The sequence below is a fragment of the Pogona vitticeps genome, chromosome 10, assembly GCF_051106095.1.
Source record: "Pogona vitticeps strain Pit_001003342236 chromosome 10, PviZW2.1, whole genome shotgun sequence".
Classification (NCBI taxonomy): Eukaryota; Metazoa; Chordata; class Lepidosauria; order Squamata; family Agamidae; genus Pogona; species Pogona vitticeps.
This window is the reverse complement of record NC_135792.1, coordinates 15,075,486-15,090,614: the sequence shown is the minus strand read 5'-3', so window position 1 is coordinate 15,090,614 and position 15,129 is coordinate 15,075,486. Positions and strand designations below refer to the sequence as shown.

Below are 15,129 nucleotides of genomic sequence, written 5' to 3'. Positions count from 1 at the left end.
TGCAAAGATGAACATGATAAAGGACAAAAATGGGAGGGACCTAACAAGCAGAAGACATCAGGAAGAGGTGGCAAGAATACACAGAGGAATTATATCAGAAAGATTTGGATATCCCGGAAAACCCAGAACAATATAGCTGCTGACCTTGAGCCAGACATCCTGGAGAGTGAAGTCAAGTGGGGCTTAGAAAGCCTGGCAAACAACAAGGCCAGTGAAGGTGATGGCATTCCAGTTGAACTATTTAAAATCTTAAAAGATTATGCTGTTAAGGTGCTACATTCAATATGCCAGCAAATTGGGAAAACTCAACAGTGGCCAGAGGATTGGAAAAGATCAGTCTACATCCCAATCCCAAAGAAAGGCAGTGCCAAAAAATGCTCCAACTACTGTACAATTGCACTCATTTCACACGGTAGCAAGGTTATGCTCAAAATCCTACAAGGTAGGCTTCAGCAGTATGTGGACCGAGAACTCCCAGAAGTACAAGCTGGATTCTGAAGCGGCAGAGGAACTAGAGACCAAATTGCTAACATGCGCTGGATTATGGAAAAAAGCCAGAGAGTTCCAGAAAAATATCTACTTCTGCTTCATTGACTATGCAAAAGCCTTTGACTGTGTGGACCACAGCAAAGTATGGCAAGTCCTTAAAGAAATGGGAGTGCCTGACCACCTTGTCTGTCTCCTGAGAAACCTATATGTGGAACAGGAAGCAACAGTTAGAACTGGATATGGAACAACTGATTGGTTCAAAATTGGGAAAGGAGTACGACAAGGCTGTATATTGTCCCCCTGCTTATTTAACTTATATGCAGAATACATCATGCACAAGGCTGGACTGGAGGAATCCCAAGCTGGAATTAAGAATGCCAAAAGAAATATCAACAACCTCCGATATGCAGATGATACCACTCTGATGGCAGAAAGTGAGGAGGAATTAAAGAACCTTGTAATGAGGGTGAAAGAGCAGAGTGCAAAAAACGGCCTGAAACTCAACATCAAAAAAACTAAGATCATGGCCACTGATCCCATCACCTCCTGGGAAATAGAAGGGGAAGATATGAAGGCAGTGACACATTTTACTTTCTTGGGCTCCATGATCACTGCAGATGGAGACAGCAGCCATGAAATTAAAAGACGCTTCTTGGGAGGAAAGCGATGGCAAACCTTGACAGCATCTTAAAGAGCAGAGACATCACCTTGCCAACAAAAGTCCGAATAATCAAAGCTATGGTTTTTCCTGTCATGAAAGTGAGAGCTGGACCATAAAGCAGACCGCCGAAGAATTGATGCCTTTGAATTGTGGTGCTGGAGGAGGCTCTTAATGGTCCCCTGGACTGCAAGGAGAACAAACCTATCAATTCTAAAGGAAATCAACCCTGAGTGCTCACTGGAAGGACAGATCCTGAAGCTGAGGCTCCAGTACTTTGGCCATCTCATGAGAAGAGAAGACTCCTTGGAAAATACCTTGATGTTAGGAAAGTGTGACGGCAAGAGGAGAAGGGGACGACAGAGGATGAGATGGCTGGACAGTGTCTGTGAAGCAACCAACATGAAATTGACAGAACTACGGGAGGCAGTGGAAGATAGGAGGGCCTGGCGTGCTCTGGTTCATGGGGTCACGAAGAGTCGGACACGACTAAACGACGAGGATAAGGGAATTTTCTTACCTATCTGTCTCCTGCTGGTCTGGCTTTAGATCTGAGAGTTAAGCTGTGTCTCTCAAAATCTTAAATGTCTTCTTTTGTGGACTTCACATAGCTACATGAGCTCTGTAGAAGTTGCTTATATCCCAAGAAATCACCCTATTTCCATTCCACAGAGAGACGCTGTGAGCCCTATATATAGGCTAATATTTGAGAAGACAGAAACGGCTTTTCTTAAAGAGAACTGAAAATTGTTGAACAGAAAGAACTTAGTAAGCAAAAAAATAATTTGCCATTGTGAGAAGTAGCTTTTCATTTCTGCAAGGTAATTTAAATCTGTCATTTATTATATTCTTATATCATTTAAAACATTACATCATAAGCTGTAATTAGACTTCCTCAGATTTTCTTGTGCTAACAGAGGAACTCACTAAAGACATTGCAACGCAACAAACAAAATAGCTGCAATGCTAGTTCTCTTTTAAACAGGATACCAACACGTAATGAATGGGTGGAGACATGCTGTGGGAATGATAATCTCTGAGTCTCTTTGGTAATATATTGAATGGTAATTTCCTTTCAGTCCCAGTAGATGTCATCTATGCTCAAATAAGCATAAGCAAAACATAATAGCTCTTCCTGTCAGGCTAGATACATTCCAAGGGGAATCTTTCATGTTCCAAAATTACAAAAAATGATGCTCAATCCACGTATCCCAATGTCTCTGTGTTTCTCAAATTACAGGTGTGAATTGTCTAACTAAGGGAAGATTCAGATGTCTTTGGTGTGATATGGCTTGGCAAGTGGATTTAGTGTTTACAAGTCGTTGGTTGCACAACATATCTGTTTGGATCCCACAGCTAGATTTGTTTGTCCACCTCAACATCATGGATGATGCTCACACAATTAGATTCAGGCACACAGACATTTGAAATAATTTACACTGCCCAAATAAAAATAATTGGAATAAAGAACCCTTATAGAGACTGTTCAAACCCAGAAGATAGTTTCTGTTAGAAACAGAAGGAGAAAGAATATTGATACTCACCATCAGAACCTGCTTTCTTGATCTCCCCGTCTTTGCTCTGCAAAATAAGACAAAGAAGCTCTAAATAGAGACTAGTTTTTAAGAAAGTACTCTGTAAAGTGGTCTAAATAAATAAGACCTAGTAAAGGCAACCCCATGACCTGTCAGGAGGTGGAATGAAGCAGCCATCAGGATCTTGCTGGAACAGATCGCTGTAACTATGTGACAGAGTTTCACTACTACTGTTGTGTGTTCTCTAGGAACTGTATAAATTATCATTTATTTGGACAATTCATGATCTCATTATAATTACAACAATGTCTTCTGAGGCTAGAGGTGGACTTGAAATTTAAATGGCTACACAGATCACAAAACCTGATTTTTGCCAAATGAGAAGACTGGCTATGTCAGTTTTCTTCAACCTGACACACTCCAAATGTATTTTAATACCATGTCTAGGTTAATAATAGCATGATTTATGTTGCAGTCTCAACATATTTGGAAGGCAACAGGTTGGAGAATATTGATTGATATCCACAACCAACAAGTGAGATCAAATCAAGTGACGGCAGATACTTGAAACTTGCCTTTTCTACAGCAGAGGCTCTGACTTGTTAGTATTATGAGATGCACAGACTCCCACTTTATCTGTAAAACATTTCCTCCTTTGGTTGTTGTGGGTTTTTCAGACTCTTTGGCCATGTTCTGAAGGTGGTTGTTCCTGACCAATGCAATGCACGGTGTACCAGAGGCATAATCGAAACACTGGTAGATCGTGCAAATCGGAACTGTGAAGCTCAATTTCTCAGCACCAAACTCAACCATCTGAATTGGGCCCTGTCATGGTTTAGGATATTGAAGCTAAAATGTAATTTCTAAATGGGATTTGTAGTCATGGAATGGTGTAGAAGGAATTCATCTTAGTCTGTGTCATTTTACTAGACGTATCAAGAAGCTGTTTTCTCTTGCAGCTAGTTAGGAATGTTATCATGTAGATAGCTTGGCCAAGGCCGAAGACGAAGAGCCGAGCCATAACATCGAGGAAGAATGTCAACAACACCTGTGATCTCATGAGGAGGAGAGAGATGAGCAGTCCTTCGTCCTGATTGGCTTATGTCAGTGGAGAGTGAAGAAGGAGGTGTTACCAGTGTGTGAAGAAAATGACAGGATGTTACAGGGAGAGAGACTCTTTTTTGGATTATTGGATGTTACCATGGATTTTTGAGTTTTGAATGGACTTTGGAGTTCCCAATGCTAAGATTAGTTTATAGTAAGAGAATAGAAAGGGGGGCTTAGCCTTACCTCCCTTTCTAGATAGTAGAATTTTCTTATTTTAATTTTTGTAGCTGGGATTTGCTAGATTTCTAACTATAGTAGATTATGGAAATGATTTTGAATGCTATGCTTTGCAACAAACTGAATATCTCTAATTCTTTATTTTTTTAATAGAACAATAATACTTAAAGACATGTGCTTGGTCTCTTGAGCAGATAAACTGCTACATTACTTAATTGGTTTTTCTTGAAGGCCACAAATTAAGCTACTTTGAGTCCAGTAATTGCCTGAGTTTTGAGAGCTCTGGATGACTCTAAGACTCATGATTTTAACTTGGTTTTCTCAGTGATTATTAAGTGGAAATAGACTTGGCAAAAGGGTGCCAGTGGGACAGCCTGGTTGAGACAAGGACTCATCTCAACTTAAATAGGGGTCAACTGGACTCTGAACCTCGCTATTCCAGCCTCAGCATTCTCTTGAATTGAGTTTAGTTGAGAGCTTACAGGCCCTACAGGTGAATGGCTATTCTAAGAATGAAATCAAAAGAGCCATCAAACCAAGAAAACAACTCCATACTGAAGAGGAAAAACAGCCACCCACAAATAAAGTATTTCTGCCATACAGTGGGGTCTTGACTTGAGAACTTAATCCATATTGGAAGGCGGTTCTCAAGTCAAAAAGTCTGTAAGTCAAGTCTCCAGTGACCTACAGTGCATTGAAAACCGATTAATCCCGTAACAGGCCGTTTTTGTTCCATTTTGGTTTTTTTCTGGTCTGTAAGTCAAACCTAAATTTTGCGGCCAGAGAAGTCTGTAACTCAAAAAGTCTGTAAGTCAAGCCGTCTGTAAGTCAAGGGTCCACTGTACATCAAAGGGGTCACGGACCGCATGGGAAAACTTTTGAGAATACACAACCTACAAACAGTATTCAGACCCACCACAAAAATACAACAAAAGTTACAGTCAGCAAAGGACAAAAAGGACCCCCTCACCACTGCAGGAGTACACCGGATACCTTGCAGTTGTGGACCAGGTATATATTGGAACTACAAAATCCAGCATTCACACCAGAATCAAAGAACATGAGAGACACTGCAGACTAAAACAACCAGAAAAATCAGCAGTAGCTGAACATGCCCTAAAGCAAGCTGGACATGAAATTCTATTTCAAAATACTGAAGTACTGGACAACACCAGCAATCATTATGTTAGACTGCTCAGGAAAGCCATTGAAATCCATAAACATCAGCATAGCTTCAACAATAAAGAGGAACGTCTGAAACTGAACAAGGCCCGGCTTCCATCACTGGAAAATACAGCCTACAGAAGGTCAGCAAACTCTACCCAGCCACAAGGACCAGGGATCATTTCACAAAAGAAACCAGCTAAAGATACCCATCAACCACAGTGACAGATAATCTCTCCCAATTATCACAACAATACAACCACAACAAAAACATGCTGATCACCCTGTCTACTGAAAAGGACAAAAGCTGTTCCCACAGCTATAAATACTCAACTATCCAACAAATAGCAACAGAGCATGGACAGAGTTCCAACTCCAGTCCTCTGAAGATGCCGGCCACAGAGACTGGCGAAGCGTCAGGAAGAAGAACCTTCAGAACACGGCCAAACAGCCCGAAAAACCCACAACAACCATCAGATCCCCGCCATGAAAGCCTTCAAGAATACATTTCCTCCTTTATCCAAATGTAAGAAGTCCCCTATTATTTTTATAGATAAATTTGCATTTCTTACTAAGACAGAGAAGGGCTGCAGTTAAGATGGTTTACTTTAAAGTCAAACTAATTAGATCACACAAAAGACTAACTTAACAATAGATTCAGGTTTCGAATTGCATTACACTGTGATATCCATGGGGATTCCTGTGAAACAATGTCTAGGAATGGCAATGCTTTCAGTTTAACTGCTTTTGTAGAGTAACCCAATAACTGTTGCTCACCTGTTTCTTTTTGCCTTCTGAAGTTAACACCTTGGTTACACCGATCCGATGCAGCATGACATGGACACGCTGTTCGAAGGAACTGGGCAGTTCAACATCACTCTTCTCAAAGGGCCTCTTCTGCAGGATAAAAAGCATGACAAAATCTGAGCATCCCCCTAGCTCAGCCTTATAGGCTTTCACTTCATTCAGCAGTGAGATTCTAGGTCTTCATGGCCTCTGTGAATCACACATATGGGATTTTGTAGTGCACATGCGCGGAACTTGAGAACGAATCTAGAGCTTAAAAGAATAGACTGTTAGTCCCCTCCCCTCCCAGTGCGCATGTATTGGCATGCAAATACCCAGCCCTCTCAGTTTATTTTAGCCACCGCTGTGAAAGGTTCTAGGAATGCTAGAGCTACTATTGGTCTCCATTTGTATTTTAGCATTTTGGCTTCTTTTTCTTATTATTCTTTCTTTGTTATTCTCTTTCTTTGTTTTGCTTGTTTAAAAAAAAGTTTTGTATATCACCCTTCCCATCCCCAAGAACATATTTTATGGCCCCCGGGGGACCATGTAAAAAGTGCATTGTTTGTGGCAGGAAGGTCCCTTTGAAGGACACTTGAAATACCTTTACTGTTTGGGTGAATCCCATCAGTCCCATTCCTGTCCATACTGCAACAAATTTTGGCCATCGGCTGTTAAAAACTGTTGATTTCTGCTAAACGTGTATCTGTTAGAGAAATCTCTGCAGCCGTCTTCTAAAATGAAAGATCCAGCCCAATCTGCCTCCCAATCACCCCATATTAAACAAGAGAAAACAACTTTTACAGCTCCCGAGTCTTCTGTTGCTTCAGTGCGATCTCTTGTCTGCGCCTGACATTGCAGTTAAAAAATTTAAAAGCCTCTCATCTAAGACTTCATCTAAGCCAGGGGTCAGGGAACTTTTTTACCCCCCCCCAAAGAAAAATATTTATATATGCCAACATTACCCCCTTGATTTGAAAGGAAGGAAATGACACATTATTTGAATTCAAAATCTTATTGAATCTCTCGGAGGATATATCATCAGTATCAATGGCTGCCAGGCTATGTACTGAACTAGCAGGATGCACCAAATTTAATAAAGATGTGCACTATTTTTGCTGGAACACATTGCACACCAGCCATGGGGTGGTATAGGGAGTAGTAAGGTGTCCAACATGCCTTGCAAGTTGCATTAAATTTTTGCTAGCTCATTTAATCATCATCAGTGGCTGGAAGACTGGTGCTAGCAATGACATGCTTGCTAGAGAGAGACAGCCAAGGCAGAATTTGGGGGGGGGGGAGTGCCTACCACTTTAATCATTCTGTGTGTGGTGTGCAAAAAGGAACAAACCAGGCTAAAGGTCATGTCACCTACCCTGGTGCCACAGCCCAACATCAAAGGACCAATGCACTTTTTAAAATCATCATCAATCAAACTCAGTGTCATGGTTTAGGTTATTAAGGCTAAAATGTGGTTTATGAATGGGATTTGTAGTCATGGAATTTTGTAGAAGGAATCCATATTGGTCTTGTTAGCATGACTGGATGCTTTGAGAAGCCGTTTCTTCTCGAGCGAGCTGGAATTTTCTATGAAGCTGCCTTGGCCAGAGACGATAAAGAGCCAAGACACAACATCTTGACAAAGGACAACAACACCTGCACATCCCCGTGGGAAATGGAGGTGGAGACAGCCCTTTACGCTGATTGGTTAACATCACAGAACAGTGGAGAAGAAGGGTGGTCCCAGCATGAAAGAAAATGGAGAATGGAGACAGAAAGAGAGCTTGGATTTTAGAATGATTTTTGAGACTGATTTTTAGTATGGATTTTTGAGTTCCAAATGCTAGTTTTTACTGTTATGCTAGGATGTGGTTCAGAGTAAGATTAGAGAAAGGGGGGCTATGCCTAGCCTACCTTCTAAACTATTTTAGAGTTTTTTGTTTATTTTTGTACCTGGAATTTGCTAAGATTCTAACTGCTTTGATTTATGGAAATGTACTAGAATGCTATGCTTTTGCAACAAACTGAATATCTCTAAATTCTTTATTTTTCTAATAAAACAATAATTCTTAAAATCCTAAATTTGATCTCTTGAACAGCCAATCTGCAAATATTAAGTGTTAGGCCACAGAGATGCTACTTGGGTCCATTACTAACCTGAGTTTTGTTTGTTCTCCATTAATTGTTCTGTAGAACAGACTTGGGGGAAAAACTAAGAGATACTGCTTGGCTGGGTTACCTGGACTCTGCTCAGCTGTTTTAGGAGTACACTTACACCTGGAACCTCTCCGTTCAAGCATCAGGTGTTCTTTTAGAAGACCCTGGGTGCTCGCACTCAGCAGTGGCCAGAGGATTGGAAAAGATCAGTCTACATCCCAATCCCAAAGAAGGGCAGTGCCAAAGAATGCTCCAACTACAGTGGGGTCTCTACTTAAGAACTTAATCCGTATTGGAAGGTGGTTCTCAAGTTGAAAAGTTCTTATGTTGAATCTGCATTTCCCATAGGAATGCATTGAAAACCATTTAATCCGTATCTGCTCTTTTCCGTCCATAGAAACTACAGTGGAATCTCTACTTAAGAACTTAATCCGTTTTGAAATGGTGTTCTTAAGTTGAAACATTCTTAAGTTGAAGCAAAATTTCCCATAGGAATGGACTGAAAACCAATTAATCCGTTCTGGCTGTTTTTTTTTTTTTTGTCATGTAGAGGTGCGTTCGTACATTGAAGCATTAGTTCCCATAGGAACTAATGCAAAGCTGGTTAATACGTACTCTACCACTAGGGGGAGAATTTTTTTTTTAACCTAAGATGACCTAAGGTTAAAAAAAGAACAGGAAAGGTTTTTTTTCCTGTTCTTATCTTGGATTTCTGTTCTCAAGTAGAATCAAAATTTAGCAAATGGAGCTGTTCTTAAGTTGGATTGTTCTTAAGTAGAGACGTTCTTAAGTAGAGACCCCACTGTACTGTACAATTGCACTCATTTCACATGCTAGCAAGGTTATGCTCAAAATCCTTCAAGGCAAACTTCAGCAGTATGTGGACCAAGAACTCCCAGAAGTATAAGCCGGATTTCAAAGGGGTAGAGGAACTAGAGACCAAATTGCTAACATGCACTGGATTATGGAGAAAAGCCAAAGAGTTCCAGAAAAACATCTGCTTCATTGACTACGCAAAAGCCTTCAACTGTGTGGACCACAGCAAACTATGGCAAGTCCTTAAAGAAATGGGAGTGCCTGACCTCCTGAGAAACCTATACGTGAGACTGGAAGCAACAGAACTGGGTATGGAATAACTGATTGGTTCAAAATTGGGAAAGGAATACGACAAGGCTGTATATTGTCCCCCTGCTTATTTAACTTATATGCAGAATACATCATGCGAAAGTCTGGACTGGATGAATCCCAAACCGGAATTAAGATTGCTGGAAGAAATATCAACTACCTCAGATATGCAGATGATACCACTCTGATGGCAGAAAGTGAGGAGGAATTAAAGAACCTCTTAATGAGAGTGAAAGAGGAGAGTGCAAAAAAACGGTCTGAACCTCAACATCAAAAAGACTAAGATCAAGGCCACTGGTCCCATCACCTCCTGGCAAATAGAAGGGGCAGATATGGAGGCAGTGACAGATTTTACTTTCTTGGGCTCGATGGTCACTGCAGATGGAGACAGCAGCCACGAAATTAAAAGACGCCTTCTTGGGAGGAAAGCGATGACATGCATGCGTGGGTGGGTGGGTGCATGCAGGGGGGGGTTGTATATGGGGGGAGATATGTTTCCGCTGCCAAGGCCACAGCCTGATACTCTACATGATCATCCTTCCCAGGTCCTTCAGGTGACTCTCAAGCTCAGTACATAACTGTGTTGGTGGATTAATCCTCTAAACATGTCAGTGGACAGGCCATTTGTGCCCCTATCTTCTTTGATTCAAATGGTCTCAGACGCAAATCTCCTGGGATGGGGTGGTTTGTGCCTTATATATCAAATCTACAATACCTGAGACTCCTGGGAATCTCTGCTCCACATAAACTGGAATTGCTAGCAGTTTTCAAGGCATTCTTACTGCTTCTTTCGTGCAGAGTTGTATAGGTAGTCATGGACAATACAACTGCCATGTATTACATAAGCAAACAGGGAGGTACCCATTCATTATCTCTCCTACTGGCTGTGGACTTCTGGGAATGGTGCATGGAGCATCACGTCTTTCTGATCGCCATCCACCTGGCAGGTCAGGGCAAGGAAGCTGCAGATCAAATCAGCAGGAAGGGTTTTCAAACCCACCAGTGGGAGTTGAATCACCAGGTGTTCTTTTCTCTACGGAACATGTGGGGACTCCCTCAAGTAGACCTATCTACCTCGACAAGAACAAAAAATGTGAGGTCTTTTGTTTGCGAATGGGGATTGATCTCCACTTCCAGGGATTCATTAGGGTCGTTGTCTTCTTTACATATTTCCCCCTCTCCCCTTGATTCAGTCACGAAAATCAGGCAGGAGAATGCAGATGCCATCATGATAACCCCCTGGTGTCCAAGGCAGGTTTGCTCCTCTCCTTCAGATGCCACTGGGGCACTTCAGGCTCCCAAAGTGTGTAAGCCTGATAGCTCAGAACAAGGGAAGACTTAGACCGCCTCACTCTGGTAGCCTAGAGGATACTACCGAAATAGAGAAGGGATTTAGAGATCACTTGGTGGCAGCAGTGAAAAGAGGGATTGTTTGGATTGTTTGCCTTTGTGTGCTCTGAGACGTAACGGTCAAGCAAAGGGGCACGAGGGTGGACATCACAGTGCCCTCTAGCACGACCCTCCATACCTACAGTTTTTCAAAGACAAGACATCCTGATGTCTCTTTACTCCCAACAGTGGTCTCACTTTCATTTATTTCAACTGATAGTCTTTCCTACGTTCTTTCCCAACCCTTCTTCCACCCTGCAGAAGGATCTCCGCTTGCTGGACATTTAAAGGGCATTGGCCTTTTATATTTCCCAAACTGCTTCATTCCATTCTTCTCGGAGCTTGTTTGTTATGATACCTCTTCAAAGGATTATCCTGTCTCTTCTCAGTGCTTTTCTCACTGGGTTGTTTTTACAGTAATCCTAGCTTACCAACTGGCAAAGATTCCATTACTGCAGTTCAACAAGAGCTGTCTCTACGTCAACTGCCTTTTTGCAAGGCATTCCTCTCCAAGAAGTGTGCAGAGCTGCAACATGGTCTCAGCCTTCAAACTTTGTGTGTAACTACAGACTGGATATTCACAATTAAGTGTCTGCAGCTTTCAGAAGAGCTATGCTCACAGCTTCTATGATGTGGTATCCTGCCTGGCAGTAAGGCAGCTTACTGCTCACCCATATATGTGATTTACGGAGGCCACGAAGAAGAACGGGTTACTTACCTGTAAACGTGGTTCTTCAGGTGGTCCTCCGTGAAGTCACATGACCCACCCTCCTTCCCACTGCCTGTCACGCCATCCTTCCTTCTTAAACATGAGATGGCACCAGTCATGCAGAATTGAGAGGGCTGGGTATTGCGTGCCAGTGCATGCTCATTGGGAGGGGAGAAGACTAACGGTCTATTATTTTTATCTATAGAATGTTCTGAAGTTCCACACATGTGCTACAAAATCCCATATGTGTGGCTTCACAGAGGACCACTCAAAGAACTATATTTACAGGTAAGTAACCTGTTCTTATATCACATATCCTAGCACTGTTGTTTTGCGTACTCTTTCAAAGGGAAGGGCCAGGACAGTTTGCTGGCTGAGATGAAGAACAAGATAGTTACTCTCCCATTCTATTTTTAAAAGCTGGCAGAACTGTGTAGACTCTTTCAAAACTGGTAATGATTTAAAACTGCTTCTGAAGGCAGCAAGAAAAAGCCAATGCTAATTTCTTCTCCAAAACCTTTGTGCTGCTTCACAGCATCAACCACTGGAGGCACGTGCCTCCCTCTGCCCAGGGGTAGTGCCAGCTCTGTCTTTCACTCTGTGTGGGGGGTTTTTCTTTCTTTTTCTGGAGACCAGCTATCTTGGATGCAGCCCAGAGAGACAAACTAACCTAGACCAGATGCCTTCTGTCACAAATTGCCAACTGCTCTCTGCTCTTGCAATGACAACGCAACAGTTTTTAATTACTGCATTTTTCTGTTTATAAAATGACCCAATGTATAAGACGACACTCCCTTTTCTAACCCAAAATTAGAAAATTTGATCCCTGCTTTTATTTATTTATTTATTTTATTTTACTTATATTCCGCCTATCTGGTCGGTTAAGACCACTCTGGGCGGCTAACAGCATAAAAATAGGACAATAAATATATATAAAACAATTTTACATAAAGATAGATATTTCAAAAACTGGGAGCAAACAAAGGGAGAGAGAAGGGCATCAGGGATTGACTGAAGGGAAGGCCTGCCGAAGCATCCATGTTTTTAGTTGATTTGTAAAGATACCCAGTGAGGGAGCCACACAAATCTCAGGTTGTTCCAGAGGCGAGGAGCCACCGCCGAGAAGGCCCGATTTCTTGTCTTTTCCTTCCGGGCCTCCCTCGGCATTAGGCTCCTCAGCCTCACCTCCTGGCTCGCACGAGTGACATGGGTAGATCTTGGTGGGAGTAGGCGTTCCACCAGGTATCGAGGTATCCCTTTTGCTAAACCATGGAGATCTTTCACTATTAAGCAGCAAACAACATCAGCTTGTTTAGCTTACTTTAGTCTGTAAACCTCATCTTGTGTTCATCATAAAGCATCCTTCAGACATTTTGCAGTACATCTAGAAGTAGAACTAAACAGATGGACAGTTTATGCCAGTTATGCAACTATAAATCTGCTTTCTTTATCTTTGTAACAGAAGGGGACATGGTCAGTTAACTCTATTAAGTTTCACCATTTCCCCTTTACTTCTCTAGCTTTTAGGCTGTAACTGCAGGGCATGATCCAAAGGCTAATAATGCATGAAGTGTCGTGAAGAGCCTTGTGGCACAGTGCTTAAACTGCTCTACTGCAGCCAAAAACTGCTCACGACCTGGGATTCAATCCCAGGTAGCGGCTCAAGTTTAATTCAGCCTTCTATCCTTCCGAGGTTGGTAAAATTAGTACCCAGCTTGCTGGGGGGGGGGGGGGAGAAAGTGTAGTCTGCATAACTAACTTGTAAACCACCCAGAGAGTGCTTGAAGCACTATGGGGCGGTGTCATGAGTGCATCCGAAGACCTGGAACCAGAAGGGTTAACTGAGGCTGAAGAGAATGCTGAGAGATTAGAAACACCTGAACCGCCTCCAGATTCTCCTTCCACAGCAGACAAGCTTCGGGCCAGGCTTCAGGAAAGACTTAGGACAAGAAGATCAGAGGATCGCTCAAAGGCTGTCCACAGAAACCTACATGCATCTAGTCCTGAGTATTAACAGGATAGAAAGCTTTCCAGCAGCTCAAGGAGCTGTTTTACTATAAAACAGCTCCCAGTGAAGCCAGAAATTCTGTGGAAGCAAAGAGTCAAAACCTTGGCTTGCATCCACGCTTCTTGGACCGTGTTCCTAACTCTGGACTCTGCCCCTGGACTACACTGGTATTGGACTTTGGACTCTGACCCTGAACTATGCTGTGTATTGGACTCTGGACACTAGACTTCATTCTGTGAGTTGATTTATGGACATTGGGTTTGCATTCTTGGTATCCTTGACCCTGGACTAGTTTATTGGACTTCGGCTGTTGTAACCCCCGGGAACGTGACAGGTGGTATATAAGCAGCACACTTTGCTTTGCTTCTTGATGAAGCTAAGAAAATCAAGATCTGGAATACATCTTACTGAGTTCCATGATTGAAAAAAGGACAGGATATAAATAACAAATTAATACTGAGCCACAGAATAGTCAGAAGCTTACCTTTTCATGTTGCACACCAAGCCCTTCTTCATCTTCGCCTGACAGTAGTATCAAAGACTGAGATTTTCCCTCCCTGGAGTACTTTGGCTTAACCCTACGACCACTGTCTGGTGTCTGGCTTTGCTCCAGGTAGCCCCTGCTTTCCACAGCCAACCCATCTTCATCAGACTTGCTTAGCACTTTAATTGATTGATTGGCTTTGCTTTGAGTCCTTAAAATGTCACTGAGCATTGATTTCCTGCTCCTTGCTGCCACTGGGTTACTCTCAGGCTCCTTCTCTGGCCTGATACCCCAGCTTGACTTTGGCTTCTTGAAAGCAAAGAAATGTCCTATTTTCTTTTTGAAGGTTCGAGAGCCAGAAGATGTTGATGTTGCTGCTGCCAGGGAGGTTTCCAATGAAACAGGGCTGCAGGCCAGTAAGGAGAAAACAAGATTTTAGGAGCTTTTCAAGGTTCCAGAAGGTTAGGGTTCCAGTGAATCTGAATAGGCAGGATATTATTGGCACAAATGCTCATAATCTTGTTAATGAAAATACATTGAAGCATGATCAATCTCTACTGACAAAGGATGTAATCAAATAGTGAACATTGTCTGATTAACCAGAAAAGGTTACTTTTGCCAGGAGCAATCTCCCTTAAAGCAACCCTTCTATGTGCTGGATAATAGCTCCAACTTAACCCCCAAAACTAATAGCCCTGCTGCTAGATCAAAAGAGCACAGATAGGCATCAGGCTGGAGCACTATTATCTTATGTCACATGATTGCCAGGAAATAGTGATCATGTCCTAAACCCTACTGATGAAGACACCAGTTGCGAATGCTCCTCAGCTTAAAAACATGGAACACTGCCAATATAGCAGACCCAGTGAAAATTACTCTTTTTTGAAAGCTGTAACAGTATTCCCAGTTTTGCATTGTCATTAATGTTTGGATCTTTTGGGGCCAATTTAAGAATTGACTATGAAGCAAAATACTCCAAGGAACATTTTCTTAACCTGAAAAATTTGTCTACACTGAAAATAGCAAATGTTAATGATGAAACTCATCATGCCTTTGGCATTATTACTGGGGACTTTTTCCTCAAGCTATGTTGTAAGAAAGGTGGACACTACTCGGTTTATATCTGGAAGTTAAGAAGCTGATAGGTAGAAAACTACTTACGGTAAAAGTTCATGAATCACCTTCTTGGTAAAGAACTCATCTAGCCCTTCGTCCAGTCTGGCAATGCTTCTGTCTTCATCATTCTCACGTAGGAACACTTGCACCTAGGACCAAAGCCACATTTGGAGTGACATGCAGGAGAAGCAGGACATGACAGCATGAAATACAGAAAAAAGATAT

The 15,129-nt window shown here is 42.1% G+C and overlaps 1 protein-coding gene across 10 annotated transcripts in view; it reads right to left on the bottom strand.

The window, feature by feature from the left end:
* Window positions 1-15,129, bottom strand: part of CARMIL2 (capping protein regulator and myosin 1 linker 2) — a 161,360-nt gene that overhangs the window by 27,538 nt on the left and 118,693 nt on the right. For all 10 annotated transcript variants that reach the window (XM_078380362.1, XM_020811449.3, XM_078380360.1 and 7 more), the window contains 4 exons: window positions 14,950-15,053; window positions 13,789-14,194; window positions 5,908-6,027; window positions 2,692-2,728 (listed from right to left, as the gene is read on the bottom strand). In XM_078380362.1, the coding sequence (XP_078236488.1) occupies window positions 2,692-2,728; window positions 5,908-6,027; window positions 13,789-14,194; window positions 14,950-15,053 (667 nt within the window). The remainder of the gene's footprint in view (window positions 1-2,691; window positions 2,729-5,907; window positions 6,028-13,788; window positions 14,195-14,949; window positions 15,054-15,129) is intronic.